The following is a 19244-nucleotide window of genomic DNA, read 5'->3' as shown; positions in this document are numbered from 1 at the left end:
CACCAACGGCATCATCCATAGGCGGTGTCATCTATGGGCGGCATCATCCAGACATTGGGCATCAATCAGCGGCATCTTCCATTGGCGGTCCAGGGTATCATCCATCAACGGTATCATCCATCAACGGTATCATCTATCAGCGGCATCACCCACCAGTAGCATCACTCATCATAGGAAGCGGTATTTCTCTCGGATCAATCGACCCGGCTATCGGCGATCCAAGCTTCACAAACAGGCGGTCTACCGAAAGTTAAGATCTAGTCACAGATCTTTGGCGTCGAGGTTCTATCTCAGCACACCTCTCCCAGGATCAACAGGGCTATCAGCGGCCGGTCTCGTCTGCGCAAATCACCACTCAAGCCGCAGTTCTCGAACTTCGAAGTTTTCGACGTTCCTCTCCTAGAATATACATGACTATCGACAGCCGGTCCGGATTCCACCTCTACGCGCTGGCGTGGCAGCAACATCCTGGGACTTCGATGTTGTCCGTTTTCTTTTCCAACCACCAACGCGGCGATTGGCAGGCGGTTCGTTGATTGTATCTGCGACGAGATTTAAGTTCGTGGCGAAGCAAAATGGTACGTACTTTACCGACTACGGCTTCTGAAAGCTAATTAGTGGCCAGATGGACGTTTCCTGGGGACACGAGGCGAATATAATCCACCGCTCCGGCAAAGATAACTAGCCGGAACTTTATACAGCTCGGCCGTATGATTTTACGCAAAATGGGTTGTCGCCTGACTACAAAATTTCCGCTTCCTCCGACAGAACACCACCTTTCTTTGTAATCCATCACCATCATCCATTACCATCATCCATCATGTCCACCGTCCATGCTACGTGGAAATTGATAAAGCTCAAGATGCAGAGCATTCTGGCCTCAATATGCAGGCAACTAGACGGCGACGAACGCTGGCGACAAGATAGCGCGTACGTGGAATTACAAGAATGTCCCCGAGGCTCAGAGCCAGGTCCCCTCAGGCGCTCTGCCCAAACTGGAGGTTGTCGGCTGCCTAAACTGGCATCCGTCGCGAAAGCCTGGAAGACGCATGAGTCTATCACCCGAAGTCGACGCTTCTACCGCTAAGAAACTGGCAGCCGATCTCACAAGACCCTTTGGCCAATCAACCGGGCGTGGCTTCTCCCTCACACGATTCAAGATGAGCAACTACTACCGATCGCTCATCATGTGCTAACAAGACTTTTTTGCACCCCGGATTAGGCCCGGCCGTGCCATCACGCCGCGGACGCTCTACGAGATCAGTCATATCGTAACAAGCGCCGACCCTATCTGTGGACACCTTCGGTGGAGTGACGAGTACCCCTTTCTCGTCCTGCAGATGGCCAGATCCGGTCTCGACCAGCATCTTACCGAACAAGAAGCCCACCAAGTCGCCGATTTCTCGCAACCCATAACAGCATTGAACAGGCAAGTTACCCCCTTGTCGGCGGAGACGGCCCACATACACAAACGACTTCGGTGTGCGCTGTTCCACAAAGCGTCCTGCACGTGTCTCGACAGTATCCCGTTCAACGCCATTCGGAGCTGTCCACGCTGCCATACCGACTACACCGTCAGCGTCGTATCCGATTCCATTCCGGGCTGGCCCGAGGCGCGATTGTTGGTATTCACGACATGGAAGTTCTTGGGCGTTTGTAATGACCAAGACTACTTTTGGTCCTCACATATAACATCGGGGCCGCCAAAGCGAGTCTACAGCCCTGGGTATATGCATTACTGCTTTGAATCGCAGCCCCAGGACCACAACACATACGCCATCGATATCGGTGACATCCAAGCACGCGTTGCTTTGGCCCGTCAGCGTCAGAGAGAAGCTAACCCTCAGTACACGGCTGTCGAGACGTCGAGCCCAGATAGAACATCATTCGACGACCCTCCTCGTCTGGTTCGGAGTCTGGTTCGGCTTAAGTGAGGATAGTCATCCGACCCCGCTTGGTATTAGTAGACTTGGCACACATTGTAGCGTGAGACGCTGCTAGGAGATAAGGATAAGGGCCTCTTTGCACCTCATGTCAATTCACTTTCTTGTACAACTATCTATTGGAAGGGATAAGCCTTCTAGAAGGTGGTAGCCGCCTCCTGATTTGGTAGATAGCTTAGCGTGGTTCTGGCGTGGTCTACCCACAAGAGAGGGCCAGAGATTTTCCTCGGCCAGAATCATCATCGAATCCATCACCTTTTTTATGTTGCCCAATACTATCGCGGATCCCTCAGAATAGCCGCCGACCCATCAGCTGATCCGGAACCGGACGGCACCTTCGTCAGACTCTTTTTCTATTCATGCAAACCGGCACAACGGCTAGGGCGACGAATAGGTAGTATAATATCCCTAGATCCGAGCCAAAGTGTCGAATCTGGCGTAGTAATACCAGCATATCGGAGCCAAAAACACGGCACATAAGATCTCCCGGATGCGTGATACGCGAACCCATGCCAACGAAGCCCAATCTCGTCCAGTATACGACGCGACACATAGACAGCCATGCAATACATTCGAGAAAGCCGCGACTTATCGCCCCCTCGGCCCGCCGCCGAAGCTCGGCTTGAGCACCTGTTGGCAGGCTGTGGATCCCAGGTCCTCACCTCTTCACATGGGTCCTCCTCATGATCATCCAGGTTGACAGCCTGGAGTTTCTTCATCTTGCGGATGAAGTTGGCAGTCGGCTGCGTATACATGGGCCCGCGGATGACTGTGTAGTTGGGCTTTGATGACAAGATGCCCGTCCATGACGGCATACGGGTGGCCAAGCAGAGAGTACACAGTGAGACATACGACACTACAATGCCGAGTCAGACGTCTAAGGCACCGAAAAAGCGGTGGACGCCCCGTGGGATTGAGGTCCCACCCTGCCCGGCTTCTACTCTTGGACCCTCTTATACCCATCCCTATATCTGTCTGTCGCGGCAAGGAAATGGACTGCCCCAGGATTTTCCGTGGACCCCAATCTAAATGACGACTCCATTGCTGGGCCATCGACAGTATATAGATAGAAGACGTAACTGGTCCTGACCTCGGTCGCCTCAGTTTAACGAATAGAAATTACGCCAGGCTAATAACTCTAATTGACATATTAAGTAATAAATCTACAAAGTTAGTATTACCTTGCCCCAACGATCGGCTCCAGCGTTCTAGGAAGTTGGCTGCCGTTCCTCATCTACCTTTCGTGTAGCTTCCTCTTGCTTCTTGCGCGCTCGCCGGTGCCCTCCCCAGTACAGTTTCTCCTCCTCTTTAGGATGCGTTTGTATTCCTTCGCGTTGACGTAGAGCGGCGACTCATTAGCTGTGCTCCCTTGCTCCTGCGCCATCTGCCGATTCATTTCTCCCTTTTGTGGCGTATTGACATCCTGAAGGGATAAACTACTCTGGCCTCGTAGTAGTTGATCGGATTTGGGCGGAAGCGAAACGTCGAGGGTGTATTATAAGTTCGACTACGCGCTAAGGGGATAGGAGGGATAGGGGCTCTAGAATGATGGCGGTGAGGGAGAGAGGGAGCCCTCTATGGTTTCCATAATAGTGCTAATAAAAGGGTCAGGGTTATTAAGAATGTTTGTTTGAGGAAGATGCGGTGCTGTAAACGAGGCCTGTGCCTAAGGATTGCTAAGAGCCACCGATAAGATTATACGGGTATTGCAATAGTCTAGTACTATATAGGCGTATATTAATTAGCACTCTATCGGCCAGATTAGGCGCCATACGTTACAAGTTAACTCACGAGTATTTCCGTCCTCTCCGCTTCCTATCTTCCTCCTTATCGAAAAAAAAAATGGCCAGGAGGCAGGTAGGCAGGCAGTTTCTTCGGCTCTTGGCGCAGCGCGGTGGGTAGATGGGCAAAGCCCCGCTTCGGGGAATAGGAAAGAATGGAGAGAGCGGAGCGAGAACCTGAGAGAAAGATAGGTACGAAGAATGTTATGTAAATGTAGCATCAAGGAAAGAAGTAAAGAAAGAGACGAGCGAGAGCGCGACGAAGACGTCGTATTACTGGGGGCGGCACCCTTGCCGGGATTGAGGTCAGGGAAATTCTATGTCGCGTAAAACTGTGACAGGTTGAGAATTCGTTCCTGGGGAAAATACCAATAGAAGTGAAGGAGAAAGGAAAAGAGAATACGAATATAAAACCACCCAAGTATTAGATATGCTTACGTCAGGCGACGAGTCCCATAGGCTTCGGCCAGCCGATACCCAATAGCTAAGCCTTGGCCAAGATATAAATGTAAAAAAGAAGACCAGAAAATAAATTGAGATTTTGACGAGTATAGAGTATCCCGACTAATGCGCTTGGATGACTGGGAAGACGAGGAGAGCGGAGGTACCTATACTGATAAGGTTCTCCTGCCAATTAGCTAAGAAGTACTCCCGAAATCTCTCCATAGTATAATTAAAAAACAACAAGTGCGAATCGGTTCCTCTATGCTCAAGAAATCTCCTTAGAGATCGTCCGACTCTTTGAATACCACTGGACTTTTCCCGGCCTCGTCTCCTCCCCTGCTCTTTATCACGCCCACAAAAAGCGGAGTTGCATTGCCGCCCGACACATGCAGCCACGCTCATCCTGGAGCAGGAAGTTGGCGCAGAAAGTTGGCGGAACAGTACGAGATCTACCGTGGTCACTAATTCGAAACAACTCCCTCAACTATTGGGCCTCGAAAGGGAGGTGGAAAACTTGGCTGGCCCCGAACTCTCCACTGCCTCCAGACTCGAGGCGGCTCCTACAGTCGTAGTTATACCATTCTTCGACGGAGTCTCCGCTATCTAAATCCTTTGCGTAGAAATTGCCTACGGAACTCGGCATGGTACTGGGCCGACTCATAGTACCGGGTTGCGTTTCCTTCGATCTCAACAGCTTTGTCAACCAATTCCATAGCTCAAACTCAAGCCAAGAGGCCACACAGGACGAGTGCTGAACCATATACGGCAAACCATATACCGCAGCTACTATCGAAAATAAATACAGCCCTAGTCCGGTAAATGCCCATAACACTACCCTCCAGAATGCCATACCCTTCCCAAAGCCTAGCCGAAGGTTCTTCCATATCCCGCCGTTACTTCGTTGTAGACGTAATCGGGTGAGCGTATCAATGCCGGCAATGCCAATGGCAAACTGGATATAGGCCGGTGAAGACCACAAGAACTCCGGAAGTGGCTTGTTAATAAACCGCTTATTAGCGAACTACGGATAAACAAGTAGCACGATCCACATAACAATATAAGCGCTATATAAGGTCGCAAATATAACGAAAGCTGCCAGTATTAATTTCTGGCCGTCCACCGGATGCTTGATATAGAATGTATAGAGGCGGCCGGTAACCTACAGTATGTCAATAATATTCGAGAACGGAGGGGGGGTTGGTGGAGAATACCATAGATACCTGAATAGACAAAAGTGAAAAAATTTCCAAGCGACAAAGAGCGGGTATATATAATGATGGGGAATGTAAACCGCCTTCCGGGCGAGGCCAAAAACAACAGCAAAACCAACTAAAAGGACCAAGAGAACAGTTGAGCAAATGAATGGAACTCGAGCTCGTAGTACACCCCCACACAAAAAGTCTGTGTGCACAGGCCACCCCACTAACTTCCACGATCTGACACTTCATTCTTCAACCATCCATTTCTTACTCAACTTGCTAGCTACCGAGATAAAAACAATATCGAAATGAAGCCTAAAGACAGATCTTTAATATTTGGTATACCAGCCCCTGGCCCGGCGCACTGCAAGGCGCCAGCGGGGCACAGACTCCAAGAGCGCCCGAATAAACTCCTGATCTATAGCTACCCACGCCTCCTTAATCCACATAATCGCAAGAGCTCTGTCAGCCTCGTTATCCTTCAGGTCCTCAAATTCAGGGTGCATTTCATACACCAGGTCCTTCAAACGCTTCCAAATATGCTCGATTGGGTTCAAATCTGGGCTGTGAGGTGGCTAGTCGATCAGCTCGATGCTGTGCCCTGCGAGGTACGCCTTGGAATCGCGAGAAGTGTGGATGGAAGCATTATCTTGTTGAAATAACCTTCCCTCAGCCTCGCCGGACTGCAGGTGAGGAAGCAGACCTTCCTCCAGCGCCCAAATATAGCTCATAGAGCTATATCCTCCTCGGAGGGAGCCTAGATCCCTCTCCATAAAGATAAGCTCGGGTTTTCCAGTCATCCAAATCGCTGCCCATACCATAAAGCCAAAAGAGGCAGCTTGTTGGGTCTTCTGGACCATGCGCCTATCAAATTTCTCGTGGTTGTAACGAAAAACCCACCCAGAACCTTTATCTGGGTCGTTCTGGATCGAGCATTCGTCGGTATAAATTGCCTCTATAAGCTCGGTCTCTCGCGGGAGCCAGGAGCGGCAATGGCCAAATCTGCGGCGTGCATCGTTTTCTGTAAGCTTTGGCATCTCTGGGGAACGCCAGTGCCCTATGCTGGACGCGTCGATAATGAGTCGGAGTGCGTTGATAGAGATAGAGACGCCATCTTGGCCTAAAAGACGGCGGAGAGTTTTCCACTTGATTTTGGGATCCTTTCGAACGTAACGAAGCACATTACGCTTATCCGCGGCACTGAACTTCATGGGGCAGCCACTTCTAGGGAGCGAATAAGGTTTTGTGGTCTAGTAAACGTTCTAAGGTCCTGTCAATAGTGTTGCGGTGGACGCGATGGTCGCGCGCGCAACCTGGGCCTTAGTTGTACCGGCCATAACTGCCGTGACAATGGAAGAAAGCGATTCTTTCGATAGCTCCTGGTTAGGGCCGCGATTTCCGCTTATTTCTGTGCCAAAAGCTCTGGAATTGAGCGCCATTGTGGAAAGTTATGGGTGGTTGAAGAAAGAGGGTGTTTTTGACGCGTCGCGAGATTTGATGGTGGGGTGGTCAATGCACACAGACTTTTTGGCAGGGATTGTAATAGCATCTTCCGCTTTTTGGAAAACGACTGCTGAATGATTCGCCGGGAGGTGAAGAGCAATAGCCCTTGAGGGAGGCAGGATAATGTATAGCCGGCAATTGCCTCTGGAAGCTGGTCGTCGATGGATCGATCGGTAGTAGTGTTGTCCCACATCTTGGATAAACGAGTACAAGGGAGATAAGGTGAGGCAAGACAGGCATCATGGCTTCTACAGGAAAGTGCAGTTTGAGGAAACCTGGGTGGCCTATATTCACCCACAGGACAAAGAAACCAGCTAGCCTTTATATTACAAAGATTGGGAGCTTTACCACAAGTAACGGGGGATGATTCTCTCCGTTTACGCGAAAAAAAGCAATATTCCCCGGGTTCGGCTTCGGACCTGTTCGTCTGTGCCCGGATCACCCCAATATAACGACATGGGAACCGCAGGGGGTATATGGGGAGAACATAGGAAACGAGTAATATCGAAGCGGGATCCCTGCTCCCATTGCCCGAGACGAGGCATTGGCCCCAACACCAACGCCTTCGAACGCCTCCTTAGGTCCAGCACCAGAGCGCGGGGACGCGGAACGCAGGAAAGAGGGATGGATAATTCAGCAGATCCGAGTAGCGCGCTCCCAGCTAGGAAAGTTCTAGCACTCCCGTGTTGATCGAGTTTAGTAGGGGTGGGCTGGAGAGATTAGAGCATCTGAGTCGGTGGCCAATCAGCCCTATTGTACTGCAATCTCCCACATATCGCGAGCAGTGCGGAATCATTTCTCCAATATGAAAAAAGTAATACTTTTCGGCGTTCAGTTGTCCGTCTAGGCCCAGCCAGCATCCCAAAGTGAACCCTGTCAAGGGATGACTATTACCCTGGTGCGAGACCGCCAGACTCGGAGTGTATGGGCTGCCCTCCCCAGGAACAGACCAGGGCAGAGGTTTGCGGTGGGCTTTGGGGCATGGCGGATGCCGCAGAGTAGCGCGCGAAGTAGAATCTGAACATGGTGAGAAGCGGGATTCCGCTTCCAGGGTCAAGCTCATGTGCGTGCGGCCAGAGGGAAACGAGGCCACCTGCGCCGAAGTCCATCATTCCGGGCCACGGAACGAGCACAAGACAAGGGGGGGCAAACACCGGCCAGCAGGTAGCAGGGAGGGAGAGGGGGAAGATGGCGACCACAAGAGGCAGAGCATATGGTGTCACTTTTAAGTAGTTTTAATAGGTCTCTGTAGCGCGGTGCTACCCGTTAGCGAGCACTCACTGACAATGGGACCACTCACTGACAACGGGACCAGTACCTGTTCGTACCCTACTCGGCGAACGAAGCTCCCCATGTCTGTCAAGACCATGTATATATTGGAGACAAAAGGTATCTTCTCGGCGATGACAACAGGGCCGTCACCGTCCATGGACCTGGGAAAGCCAAGAGAAGCCGCAAGCGCCACCAGGAATTCAACCGCGGCGGGCCAAAAGACGTTTCCCTCGAAGATGGACATGGCTTCTGTCAAGGAAGTCGGCATGGTGGACTACTGAGTCTTTGGGTAGCGATGCCTGACAAGATCGGGAACGCTCAGTTACGGTTGCTGATGTTGGAATGAGACACGTCAGGGAGGGGGCGCCTTTTATCCTATTCTTCTCGCCTATGTGCCGATTCCGATTAAAAGCCCCCACGTCTCATCTATCTTAACCACAAGCACTCTACAAGATGATAGTGAGGTGTATTGTTGTAACTCCGCACGTCGAGGCTTTGTCGAGGCGGCAGTTTAGGCTAGTCATTGCGCAGAATGGCACTGCCGTTATCACTGCGGCCAATAATTGAAGCTGGAAACTGAGCCTAAGAACTCCTAAAGGATGTGGTGTTTGATGGGCTGAGAAAAAGCCAACGAAATATCAGTTAGCGTGCGGCGAATCCGGGGAAGACCTTGGGTGGCTCTTTTGCCGCTTGCACAGCATCTACTACCCGCCATCACACGAAACCCGCGGGAAATTCTGGAGGAAGCATTTTGTGCTGAATGCGGTTTACATGGCTATTACACTACGGCTTACTCCCCGGTCCCACGACAACGCCATAAACTAGTATTTCAACTCAATAATCCTCGGAATATATTTTTTTAGATAATATTTCACCGATGAGTCTGTGACCAATTTAGCCACTCGCTTTGTGGTTACGAGATGGGCACAATTTGGCAATGCCCGAATCCTAGCCATGGTGTTGCACCATCGCTTCCAGTCGATCCTCAAACCGTAGGTGCTGTATGTAAATTTTTCTCTCCCTCACTACCAACGGTGTTCTCCCACTCAGACTCGAGGGTTATCTAGGATAGCCACGCCAAGTCGGCTCGTGATATCGTTGCGCGCCAAGAAAGGCATGACTTCCCATCTCACTGGCCAACCATTTAATTGGAGGGGAAGCTGTACATTTCTCGGTGAGTGAACGTCTTGGCAGCTACCTTCCCCTCTCCAGTCTTTGCAGCTCTCGATCACGAACAATACTCCTGTTTCTCCCGCTCATGCACTTCGCATCATACTCGGTAGCCCTTGAACAGATAGCACGCAAAGCAGCAAGACATGGCAGACCCAGCCGAAACAAACCGTGCAGTGGTCCAGATTGTATCGACGCAGGAAACGCTCCGCCAGGGTTTGAGAACTCGGCGAGCGGTTTCTCTGGGTTGATACCTTCTGAATGGTGCAGGACAATGGCGAGGAGATGGCCCGCGATATCCCCAACACGGACATTCATTGTCTACGGGCAGGCGTTTGCCACCGTCGTAGGTCTGCACGGGAACGGCCCCGACGCCGGCCTCCCGGGAGTCATACCGGGCACTAACTAGAGCACCTCAGCCAGTCGAGACGCTGACCGTGTCGAAACGGTTGCCGGATCTCGACTACGACACGTCACAGGGTGATGCAAGCAACACCGAGATTTACCTGACAGCGACGCGGCACCCTCGGACGGGCAGCTTGTTAGCAGCGCCAGCCGCGACAACCCGCTCCTCAACCTCGCTACGCTGTATGACATGACGCCGCGTGCACGGCTCGGCAGGGCCTTTCATATCTACAGGAAGTTGGTTGAATCGTACAGCCAGCGCAGCTTCTCGTTCAAGGCTGACATCTTGCGCGGCTTCGCAGGAATGTTCGCCGTGCTGGACGAGCACCTCCATAGCACCACGCTGCACGGGCTGTCGGCGGCCGTCTTTAGCCACACGCTGCTGTGGACACCCGCCGCAAGACTACCGCGCCGCGGTACCGAGCTGCCTACCTCTTTGCAGTCCACGCTGGGGGATCCGGACCGGCAGTTCCCCATCTGGTCCTGGGCGGGTTGGGACGGCGCCGTTGAGGACCGCGTGTTTGAGAAGGCGCGTGGCGAGGGCGAGTTTCTGCTGCCCCCGCCACTAGTCAAGTGTTTCGAGACGGTCAGCTCCAATGGTCAAACTGTTGTCGTTGATGTGGCCGAGTACAGGCCTGAGCCGCCGCGGGCTCTCCCCACGCCGAAGGGAGGCGGGGGATGCGTCTGGTGGGCGAGAGGACAGGACAGATTCAATACGGAACTTGCACTCATTCACCCACCCACTGCCACGCCAATGAAGGCAGCGCGTCGCTCAGCTGGGCTTTGAGAAAGGCAATCTCTTCCAGGGCGTCCTCTAGTGTCTCGGCCCGGTTGTTGCCATCCCAGATTTTCTTCAGTCGCTTGGCGCCGATCTGGGGCGCATCGGCCGCGTACCTCTTTCGTTGTGTCGACATTGTGGGAGGATTCCTAAGAGAGTGTGTGGGTGTGGGTGGTGAATCGCGTTCTGGTTGGGGGCAAGGGGACAGGAAAAAAATCGGCTTCTTTTTGCCAGGACCCCTGTCCCGTTACCTAATTTCCGCCGGCACGTGTCCGAAGATAGAATAGTTGAAAGGAAAAAGCAATGTACGTCAGATCTTTCGACACGTCCACGCTCCAAAATGGTAAGAAAAAAGAACATGCGCGTCAGATAACAACAAGCACCAGAGATCTAGTTCCCGGACTCGAGGAAATGCTTATAAAACTAATGGTGCTTGAGAGTGGTTGTCGCAGCCGGAGGGGTGGGTTACATCTTTAATAATCAAGTCTTCTAGAATTTATGGCAGGTCGCCAGGGCGCCGTGTTCAGAGCCCTGCACAGACCTCTCAAGACCAACCATGCGGGACTAAACCTTGATTTGGAATATGGCTATGCGTCTAACAGGAACACAGACGGAAAGCCAGCTCGGCCGGGACTAAGCATCTTGGTTTGAATGGAGATGAGGAAGGCATTAGTTGACCTAATCTATGCCTAGGTTGGGTACCTATTTTGTGATGTTGGTAAAATTGTATCCAGCCAGTGGAGATTACGAATGAACGCCGTTTTTGTCCAATCTCAATACATCTAGTGTAATGGTGTGCCGTTCCACTAGCAGAAAAACTAGATATACCTGCTGCCTGGCACTCTAGCAACAGCGTCTAATTATACAGTCGCAACCCCCGCTACATCTAGGTAGCTACGAATATGTTCCTACATTTATCTTCTAGATACCGGATCACATCATTACGTCCCCTGGGGTGGTTCTAGAGTCACGCCACATCACGAATGCTAGGTAACTATTGTCGGTTCAAAAGATTGCGGCTTGAACGGTTTGGGCCCCGGCGTGTACTGATTCGCTGCTAATTGTTACAGGAAACCCGAGTCTCTCAATATCTTTTTATTGATTGCTTCCGAAATAAAGAATTTGATGTGCAAGAGAACTTCCTCATCTCCTGTTGGATTGGTCGGATCAAACTTACAGGTGTAATACGGTCCGCCGAAAGCGCTGAAAGTTTCAAGTAGGTATGCAAAGGCCTGATCGACATCGCTCCCACCAGTGTAATCTGGAAACGTTTTGCTCAGCGGCACGGCGGCGAGCTTAGATCTGAAAAGTATCGAGTTGTAGAGCACGATCATTACTTCCTTACCGTGTCGCCAAAAATTGGACCGGCGTGCGGCATCGTCTCTCAAAAAGTCCAACGCCTTGGCCACGTTTGGTCGGTCGTAATGGTCCAGGTCAACCACGAAGATGATAGGGTTTGGGGGATAGTTCATGTCGAAGACCTCAAAGGGTATGTCATAGATGGTCAAAAAATGTTTGTCGAGTGTTATCCTGATCTGCAGGGCCGTTTGCCCGGCCCATTTTGGCTTACTTCCGCACCTGAAAATATCCAGGTCGTTGGGTATGTAGTCCGGCCTCCATATTCTCCGAACCTCCAGGAATAGGCTGGGCACAAGCTTAAGGTCAACATGGGAAGCATATTAGGCAATTAGCAGGTAGGGACTCACTATTCTGCGGACTCGATGCAAGGGTAGACATCCTCGGGAGCCTCGACTTGAGCATCCTCAAGCCTCTGGAAGCAGTTGCATTTTCTCAGTGACTCAACCGCGTTTGGAAACCTGGAGTCGAAGGTAAGACCCTGGGTGCTGCCAGACCCAAAGTTTTCTAGGAACAGCAAGTCTGTGTACTCGATGCCATGCTGGATTCCTAGCTCAACGTCGAAGAGTTTCAATAATGCACGCGCGACCGATCGTGCACTAGCAATGACGGCACTCAAGACGAGTGCCCGGTTTCGAACCTCGTCCCGTTTGGTGTAGATCCTCGGAAACTTTGCTTTCATTCTCTTCAGCATGTCCATCGTGGGTGGCGTTTCAGTACCAGTTATCAAGAACGGGCAGGAATAGTAGCCACAAGAGTAGCGAAGCGCTCGATCCGAAAGTAGTTTCAAAGCCGGTCCGGGGGGCCTCGTCTGGGTAGTACCCTGTTGTTTTAGCAAACTACCCCTAACAGACCCGCGAATCCACTTCTGATAGATGCGCGAGGTAAGAAGGTCTTGGTCGAATTCAAAGACTAGCGATCTTTTGGAGGAGTTGATGGAGGTCGCGGTGTAGCCGCTGAGAATAGAGTCGACGTCTCGCAGCACAATAATGGATGCTGCGTCGGCCTCCATCTTCTTGAAGGTCTTTCGGGGCGATGGCCTTTGGAGGAGCGCGCTCTGCTCTGCAAGGGTGTTGCTGGCGGGAGTCAGTCTTGGTCCATGCCCGAGCCAGAACCAGATGCTCACCTGTTGCACGCGGTGAGGAGCAGCGTCAAGGCCGTGGTCTGAATCTCAATCGACTTTTGGACATGTTGGAGTCCCTTCGATTTGAAGATCAATTGGAGCTTGTCTGACGTATTCAAGGCGCCACCTAAATTGGTGAATCGAGCGACCTCGACGTCTAGCTTGTCGACGAGTAGCCGACAGCAGGATACGCATCGGCCAAGATCTATGACGAGCTGGTGGTGAGGCTCGCTGGCTATGCTGGCCCACTGCTCAATTTTGGCCAGGGCAGCTCGCATTGCAACTAGCTGCGTCTCAAACGCTAGCGCGATTAGATTGGCGTCCTTCCACTGGCTGCGAAGCGCCGACACTGCCTCAATGATCCTGCCTAGAGCCTCAACGAGACCAGTGACGGCCCCAGCCGTACCGACGATGATGAGTGGATCAGCCATGAAGTCTGCCTGAGATGACCATGGCGAGGAAGAATGAAAAGAGAGATGCAGAGCTGAGGATAAAATTTTCCCAACAGTAAGCAGCCGAAGTCAGCTCTAGGCAGACATGCAACTCACAAACTGTCGGAAGAAGCCGAGCCACGTGACCCGGCTGACCATTTCCGGGTCTACACTCAAGGACAAAAGACCTCATTTTTCCCTATAAAGCAGGGCACCTAGGATATACCCGCCGTTCTTCCTTCTTCCAAATACAAGCACTCTTGTGACCGAAGAATGTTGTGTGACACAAACAACAATCCCTGCACATACACACATCCCTCACATACATACAACCCCTGCACATACACACAACCCCTGGCTCAGCCCAGAGCCCAAGGTTGAAATTACCACAATCAACAATGGTCCTAATACGGAACAATGCCTATTTCCAACGATAAATCTTGGCTATTTTCTGACCGAAGAGGGTGCACGGAAGCTACAGATATCCAACTATGTAGTTATCAATCACCGCCATGACACCCTTGAACAACTATCACATCCCCAGACTCATCCGTAGGCTCCTCCCCAGACAACCCAGCCATGCCCTGCGCCTCGTCGTCCAGTTCTTCCCTATACTCCCTCTCCAGCTCGAGGCGCACATTGATCCTCCTCACGGTACCGCACGAGCCGCTACCGATCTTTAGCGTGTTATGACGCGCCATCCGCCGCCTCTTATTATCACGCTTGAGCCGTCGGTAGTTGATATCTGCATCCGCGTGATGCGCCAGTTAGCAAGCAGTCCGATGACATCATGACAGATCCACGGGAAAGGGGGCAAAGGGCCACCTACCCTCGCGTCTTCGAGACTGCTTCTTCGGCCAGCCATGCTTCTCGTCTTCGCTACGCTTTTCCTCCTGGCTCGAGTACCTTGGCTCGGGCCCGAGACGGCCCACGATCGGACACTTGTCTTTCACCTCGAGCTGGTGGGCTAGTCGGCGGTCTATCTCGGCGCCGGCGAAGTGGGTGAGATCGTTCTGCATGTCGTCGTCGCCGTACCGCATCATGTCTGTGGTGTCGTCAGCAATTCTTGTCGTTTATCACTTCCATTTGGGAGCATGCTGGGGGCGATTGATGGAAAGAGGAAAAAGAAACACTGGCCCGTGACGTTGTACACCAGCCCTTCAAGACTGACATACACCGAGTCGGAAATGACGTCGCCGGGATCAAACGTCCTCGGCGGCAGCTGGCCCGGACCACCGCCCGCCGCGGGCCCCTGCCCCCAAACGTCGCCACCGCCACGATAAGCTTCGGCGCTGGGCGGCTCCTCGGACGACCCCCACACGGACGGCCAGTCGGCCAGCAGATGCTGCAGCGAGCGCATACGGTTGTGACGCGCCAGCTCGTCGCGCGAGACGACGTTTTTGATGGCGCGGCGGATCTTGCCCGAGATCGGTTCGCGGCGCTGCTGCAGGGCGTGCAGCAGGTCTGGGCCGGCGCCGTACTGCCGCGCGTCCGCGTCCGCGGTCGCGTCTTTCTGGCTGTACGTTCCCAGGCCGCCCCACTGGGCGCGGCCGGCTTGGCTCTCCACGAGGCCTGTGGCCGTTAGCACGAGCTTCTTGTGAACGGGGAGGATGTAGACGGAACAGACTGGGCCACTTATGCTGGTAGTTGTACACGTAGTTGCCGATGCGGATCTGAAAAGCGTGAAGCCCGTAGGCCTCGATGTACTCCTCCACCATGCGCCCGACGCGCAGGTGTGCGAAGTTCCCGAGAATCGCCTTCGCCTTGGCCCGGTTGCCGTGGTTGCCGAAGAAGAGGCCGGTCGCGTCCTGTCCGGCACATTGCCAGATTATGTCGCCCACGCCGGGGTGGTGATCCGCGTAGTCTGCCCCGCCCGCAAGGGGGTGTCAGGCCAGGAGAAACGACAAGAGTGAAAAGGGGGGACCCACCCATAAAGTCGTACACGAGCCGCCCAATCACGACCTAGACGCGCGTCTCGCGGTACACGTGGCGGCTGACCTCGCGCATCGTGTACACGGGCAGCTGGCTTCGGGGCCGGGGCAGCGGGTTGGGGAGTGGCGGCTTGATGGTCGCGCAGCGGTACGGCGCCAGCCGCTTCAGCAGGTCTGGCACGTCGATGGTGCTGCAGCGGTCGTACAGTGACAGCGCGACGTTGCCTCCGTGTGGCCCTTTTAGATACCGCCCCTCGTCCGCGTCGGCAAAGGGGAACTCTGCGCATTTTCGTTAGTAGTTCCGTGTCGTTAGTAATTCCGTGTGAAGATGGAGTATGGAGTGGGAGGCCCACTGGTGATGTCGTAGACGTCCTGGCCAAAGTAGATCCACTTTGGGCGGCCGTCTAAGCCGTTCATCTCCTCGACGTCGGCGTGCGGCCGCGGCAGCAGCAGCCTGCCGACAGACGCGCTGCCGCGGATCGCGCGCACGAGCAAGCTATTCTTCAACGTGTCAATTTTTTTTCCGTAGGGCGTGTGCACGACTTGCCTTTCGAAGTTGGCAAGGCTCTGGAACGGCTTCTTGTTCATTGCAGAGTCTGGGTTGATCAGTGTTTGTAGTTAAATTACGGAGATGGCAGAGCAAGGCAGCCGACTTACCTGGAACGGAGAAGACGCCGTACCCGTGGTGTCTGCGCGTCTCCACTATCACCCAGCGACCTTGCAGGGACCAGTGGCCGGCGACTTCCGAGATGGTCCAGTACTTGACACGGCGGCCGCCTGGCAGCGTGTTGGATGGCTGTTCTCGGCCTTTCAGTTCCCGCCGCTTCCTTACGCCATAAATTTCTCGGTAGTCGTCGCCCGAGCCTGATCCGCTGCTCGACGAGCTTTCAGGGGGCAAGTCGCTGTCGTTGTCGTTGTCATTGTTGTCGTTGTCATTGTTGTCGTTGTCATTGTTGTCGTTGTCATTGTTGTTGTTGTCATCGTTGGCATCGTCATCGCACCTCTCTTTGCTCTCGCCAGCCCTGTCACCCTCACTCTCGTCGTCGTCGGGCTCGAGGTTGTCGCAGGGATCAGCCTCGCTGGTTCTGTAGTCGGGAAAGCTAAAGTTCCACGACAGCCACTCGTCGTCCCGCTTGTAGTCTTCGACCTCGCTGCGGAGGTGGATCTGGAGCTCGGCGACGCGCTGCAGCAGCGTCGAGTCTGCCATACTGGGGCGGTAGTTGCGGGCTCTCTCAATGGCGCGGCCGGCCCGGTCGAGCAGGATAAGCCTGGCTTTCCTTGGGGGCGTATTGTGTTTTTCCGGCACGTCCTGGGGGATTAGGGGGCGTCCTTCCGGGCGAAGGGTGCGGCCGAGCGGGGACGTGAACTCCCACGGCACGCCACTGGCGCGCGCCGCCTGGCTGGGCCTGTATTGCACGTCGGTGGACGGCCGGTTGTCGTCGGTCGTGTGCGGCTTGTCCCGAAATGGCCTTGCGGCGTCCATCATTTCAGAGAGTGCGCGGTACAAGGCGCGGCTCCTCATCTCTGCCGGGTACGTGCGCACGTTATCGAGCCAGATGGCCACGGTCCCGTACGCCGCGCTCGCCGCCGCCTCGTCGCGGATGGCGACCGCCTCGGAAAAACGGTCGAGGGCGGTGCGGAACATGGTCCACTCGAACGGGATGCGCGACCACACGCCGAGTTCGCTCTCGAACCACGGGCGGAGGCGATCCAGACGGTCCTTCCGCATTGCGAGGTCGTCGTGGACAGATTGCAGTGCTACGTTCGAGCCTGGAGGGCCCAAGTCTTGATCCGTCGCCTCTTTGGTTTGGCCGGGGCCTCCACGCGTCTGCGTATGGTTGGCTTGCAACACCGGAGTCACCTTCATCGCGCCAACGCCGTACCTGGCATGCTCGGCATCCCAGTAGTCTTGGGACGCAAAATTCGACGCCCACAGCGTCGGGAGTAGCGAGCTTTTCCACTCTGTGGTTCTTTTACCGTCACCGTCGCAGTCGAGAATGCTAAAGGGCTTAGCGTGTATGGCTGCGGCTGGCTAGGGTCTAGACGTGAGCACATAGCCGGCGAGATGCGCCTGCGTCTCCAAGTATGGCGTCGAGTTTATCGAGCCGCCAAAGTGCGCCTGCTCCCAGCTGCTGCCCAGCTCCGATGCATTCTCGGCGTCGTAGAGCTAGAGCTGCTTAGACAGAATCTGTAATAGGACAAAGGATAGCTGCTTACCGGTTCGCACGCCGAAATATGTTCGTAGTCTAATATAAACATGACCCTGTGGATGGCGTGCTTGCCAGGTTAGCTTCGCATCGACAGTCGGGAGTTGACCTACCATCAGGTCGTGGACGAGCTGTTGAGGTCATGATCAGCCAGGCACCATGGCGGAGGAGCAGTCGCAAGGGGTCACGTACCAAGTTCGCCACCTGATACCGGATAATGCACCGTTCCGCCACGCCCTCGCGCGAGTCTGGGAGTTCCAGAAGGGGCCGCAGCAGGGCCGTGTTCAGCATGATGGATACAAAGTTTTCGTGCTCCAGGCCCTCAGGTATTCCGTTCTTGTTTTTCTCGCAGTCCGTCACGCCGCGGGTCTGCCACTCGTCGGGGCCCATGATGTTGCTCCAGCCCGCCGCGTCGTCAAAGTTGTAGAAGCTCCACACGATGTACTTGGTGTAGTCCTCGATCCGTTGCTGTGAATCGTTGTACTTTTTGTTTTCCTCGTCTTTGCCCTCGCCCTTGCCCTCGCCCTCGCCCTCGCCCTCACCCTTTTCCACGTCCACATCCATTTGGTCTCCCGCGTGTTCTGCTTCGTCCGCGTCTTCTTCATTCACGTCTACATCAATTCCGTCGTCATCTACCACTTTCACTTCGACCTCCACTCGTCCATCTCCATCTCCATCTCCATCCCCGTTGGGCGCGATTTGAATGCGGTGGGGCATCTGGTCAAAGTCTTGTTTCTGGAATTAGAAGCCCGGACCCAGATCATCTCGATTATGCTCCTCCTTGGTTCTCGGAGAAAAGAGCACGTGGTGAAGCCTTTCCGCATCAAGTCAGCTCCAGCACATGACGAAGAACTGGACAGGAAAAGAGAACATACCAGTCAGCATGCAGCGAGACCTCGAGGAACTTATCCGCCATCTCGATGCAGATGCGCAGCTCCTTCCAAAGCTCGGGGTAGTCGACGCTCCGCACCTGCGGCGGCTGGATGGGCTGGCCCGCTCTATCGTCGATGGGGTACTCCCAGTCGTACCAGCGGTTCTTACGGAAGACAGGGTGCCACAGGTCCTCCTTAACCTCGACGAAGCGAAACGGGTTGATGGGCGCGGAGTCGGCGGCGGCAGCAGCAGCAGCAGCGGCAGCAGCACGGCCGGCGCCACGGCGGCGCTTTGCAGATCGTCCCTCCGTCGCTGCCTCTCTCCTCTTGCCCCGTGCCATTGATCTGGTCTGTGGATTGCATGTCATCAGCATAGACAAAGTAATATGTCCAGTCTCACTTACCATTCGGCTCGAGTATTCCTCTTCAACATCGTCATCATCATCACCACCACCACCCCCAGGCTGCACCACAGGTTCGCAGTTAACACCCCGATTCAGGGACCCAACCTGCCAGCCCTTGATACCACAATTGGCCTGGAGCTGCTCCTCCTCGGCGTAAAAGATGTTGTCGAGCCAGATAGAATTGTTTGGGATCTTCGGGTACGGGGCTTTCGGCAGGGCCCAATCGATGCCGAACGGCTGCACGCACGCCGGCATCGTCGGCGCGAGGCCCGAGTGGCTGATGTTGCCCATCCTGGGCGTGTCGAAGTACGGCGCGACGCTGTCGTATTTGGCCCTCCACGGCGACTGCGCCCGCTGCGGCGCCTGCGGGTTTGACATTGTGAGAGGCTGGCAATTTAATGCTGGCAAATAATGACTGTGCTGCA

The 19244-nt window shown here is 54.1% G+C and overlaps 6 protein-coding genes across 6 annotated transcripts; 3 read left to right on the top strand and 3 right to left on the bottom strand.

The window, feature by feature from the left end:
- Window positions 1-575: 575 nt before the first annotated feature.
- Window positions 576-2041, top strand: B0T26DRAFT_788058 (uncharacterized protein; the record flags this gene model as incomplete). The annotated part of the gene is made up of 3 exons (XM_060446813.1): window positions 576-578; window positions 924-1189; window positions 1223-2041. 3 exons carry the CDS (start codon window positions 576-578, stop codon window positions 1932-1934), a joined length of 981 nt encoding a protein of 326 aa, XP_060291003.1. The 3' UTR covers window positions 1935-2041.
- A 490-nt stretch (window positions 2042-2531) lies between these two features.
- B0T26DRAFT_755477 (uncharacterized protein) lies at window positions 2532-2758 on the bottom strand (the record flags this gene model as incomplete). Its single annotated transcript, XM_060445964.1, has 2 exons — window positions 2532-2564; window positions 2606-2758. 2 exons carry the CDS (start codon window positions 2756-2758, stop codon window positions 2532-2534), a joined length of 186 nt encoding a protein of 61 aa, XP_060291002.1.
- A 6828-nt stretch (window positions 2759-9586) lies between these two features.
- B0T26DRAFT_755476 (uncharacterized protein) lies at window positions 9587-10535 on the top strand (the record flags this gene model as incomplete). The annotated part of the gene is made up of 4 exons (XM_060445963.1): window positions 9587-9658; window positions 9732-9760; window positions 9826-10404; window positions 10478-10535. The coding sequence occupies 4 exons, from the start codon at window positions 9587-9589 to the stop codon at window positions 10533-10535; spliced, it is 738 nt and encodes a 245-aa protein (XP_060291001.1).
- Window positions 10536-11280: 745 nt separating this feature from the next.
- Window positions 11281-13454, bottom strand: B0T26DRAFT_836721 (uncharacterized protein). The gene is made up of 3 exons (XM_060447520.1): window positions 12978-13454; window positions 12202-12927; window positions 11281-12139 (listed from the first exon to the last, which is right to left on the bottom strand). The coding sequence occupies exons 1-3, from the start codon at window positions 13403-13405 to the stop codon at window positions 11560-11562; spliced, it is 1734 nt and encodes a 577-aa protein (XP_060291000.1). The 5' UTR covers window positions 13406-13454; the 3' UTR covers window positions 11281-11559.
- Window positions 13455-13845: 391 nt separating this feature from the next.
- Window positions 13846-14903, bottom strand: B0T26DRAFT_438043 (uncharacterized protein). The gene is made up of 3 exons (XM_060435027.1): window positions 14543-14903; window positions 14235-14450; window positions 13846-14150 (listed from the first exon to the last, which is right to left on the bottom strand). The coding sequence occupies exons 1-3, from the start codon at window positions 14763-14765 to the stop codon at window positions 13906-13908; spliced, it is 684 nt and encodes a 227-aa protein (XP_060290999.1). The 5' UTR covers window positions 14766-14903; the 3' UTR covers window positions 13846-13905.
- Window positions 14743-15713, top strand: B0T26DRAFT_724868 (uncharacterized protein). The gene is made up of 3 exons (XM_060442718.1): window positions 14743-14977; window positions 15033-15269; window positions 15334-15713. The coding sequence occupies exons 1-3, from the start codon at window positions 14748-14750 to the stop codon at window positions 15545-15547; spliced, it is 681 nt and encodes a 226-aa protein (XP_060290998.1). The 5' UTR covers window positions 14743-14747; the 3' UTR covers window positions 15548-15713.
- The last annotated feature ends 3531 nt before the right edge of the window (window positions 15714-19244 follow it).

Source organism: Lasiosphaeria miniovina (genome assembly GCF_030549165.1).
Source record: "Lasiosphaeria miniovina strain SMH2392-1A chromosome Unknown B0T26scaffold_7, whole genome shotgun sequence".
NCBI classification, from domain to species: domain Eukaryota; kingdom Fungi; phylum Ascomycota; class Sordariomycetes; order Sordariales; family Lasiosphaeriaceae; genus Lasiosphaeria; species Lasiosphaeria miniovina.
Note: the sequence above shows the minus strand (reverse complement) of the source record. Positions and strands in the feature narration are given on the sequence as shown.

What these genes read in the sequence shown, in the direction of transcription:
- B0T26DRAFT_438043 (XM_060435027.1), bottom strand. Translation starts at nt 14,765, where the DNA reads ATGCGCTCGCTGCAGCATCTGCTGGCCGACTGGCCGTCCGTGTGGGGG. An exon ending in GCTGGTGTACAACGTCACGG is followed by an intron (nt 14,451 to 14,542) that starts GCCAGTGTTTCT and finishes ACGACACCACAG; the next exon opens with ACATGATGCGGTACGGCGAC. An exon ending in GCAGTCTCGAAGACGCGAGG is followed by an intron (nt 14,151 to 14,234) that starts GTAGGTGGCCCT and finishes ACGCGGATGCAG; the next exon opens with ATATCAACTACCGACGGCTC.
- B0T26DRAFT_836721 (XM_060447520.1), bottom strand. Translation starts at nt 13,405, where the DNA reads ATGGCTGATCCACTCATCATCGTCGGTACGGCTGGGGCCGTCACTGGT. An exon ending in CTCCTCACCGCGTGCAACAG is followed by an intron (nt 12,928 to 12,977) that starts GTGAGCATCTGG and finishes GACTCCCGCCAG; the next exon opens with CAACACCCTTGCAGAGCAGA. An exon ending in TGCATCGAGTCCGCAGAATA is followed by an intron (nt 12,140 to 12,201) that starts GTGAGTCCCTAC and finishes GCTTGTGCCCAG; the next exon opens with CCTATTCCTGGAGGTTCGGA.
- B0T26DRAFT_724868 (XM_060442718.1), top strand. Translation starts at nt 14,748, where the DNA reads ATGCTGCAGCGAGCGCATACGGTTGTGACGCGCCAGCTCGTCGCGCGA. An exon ending in GGCTTGGCTCTCCACGAGGC is followed by an intron (nt 14,978 to 15,032) that starts CTGTGGCCGTTA and finishes GACGGAACAGAC; the next exon opens with TGGGCCACTTATGCTGGTAG. An exon ending in GGGGTGGTGATCCGCGTAGT is followed by an intron (nt 15,270 to 15,333) that starts CTGCCCCGCCCG and finishes GGGGGGACCCAC; the next exon opens with CCATAAAGTCGTACACGAGC.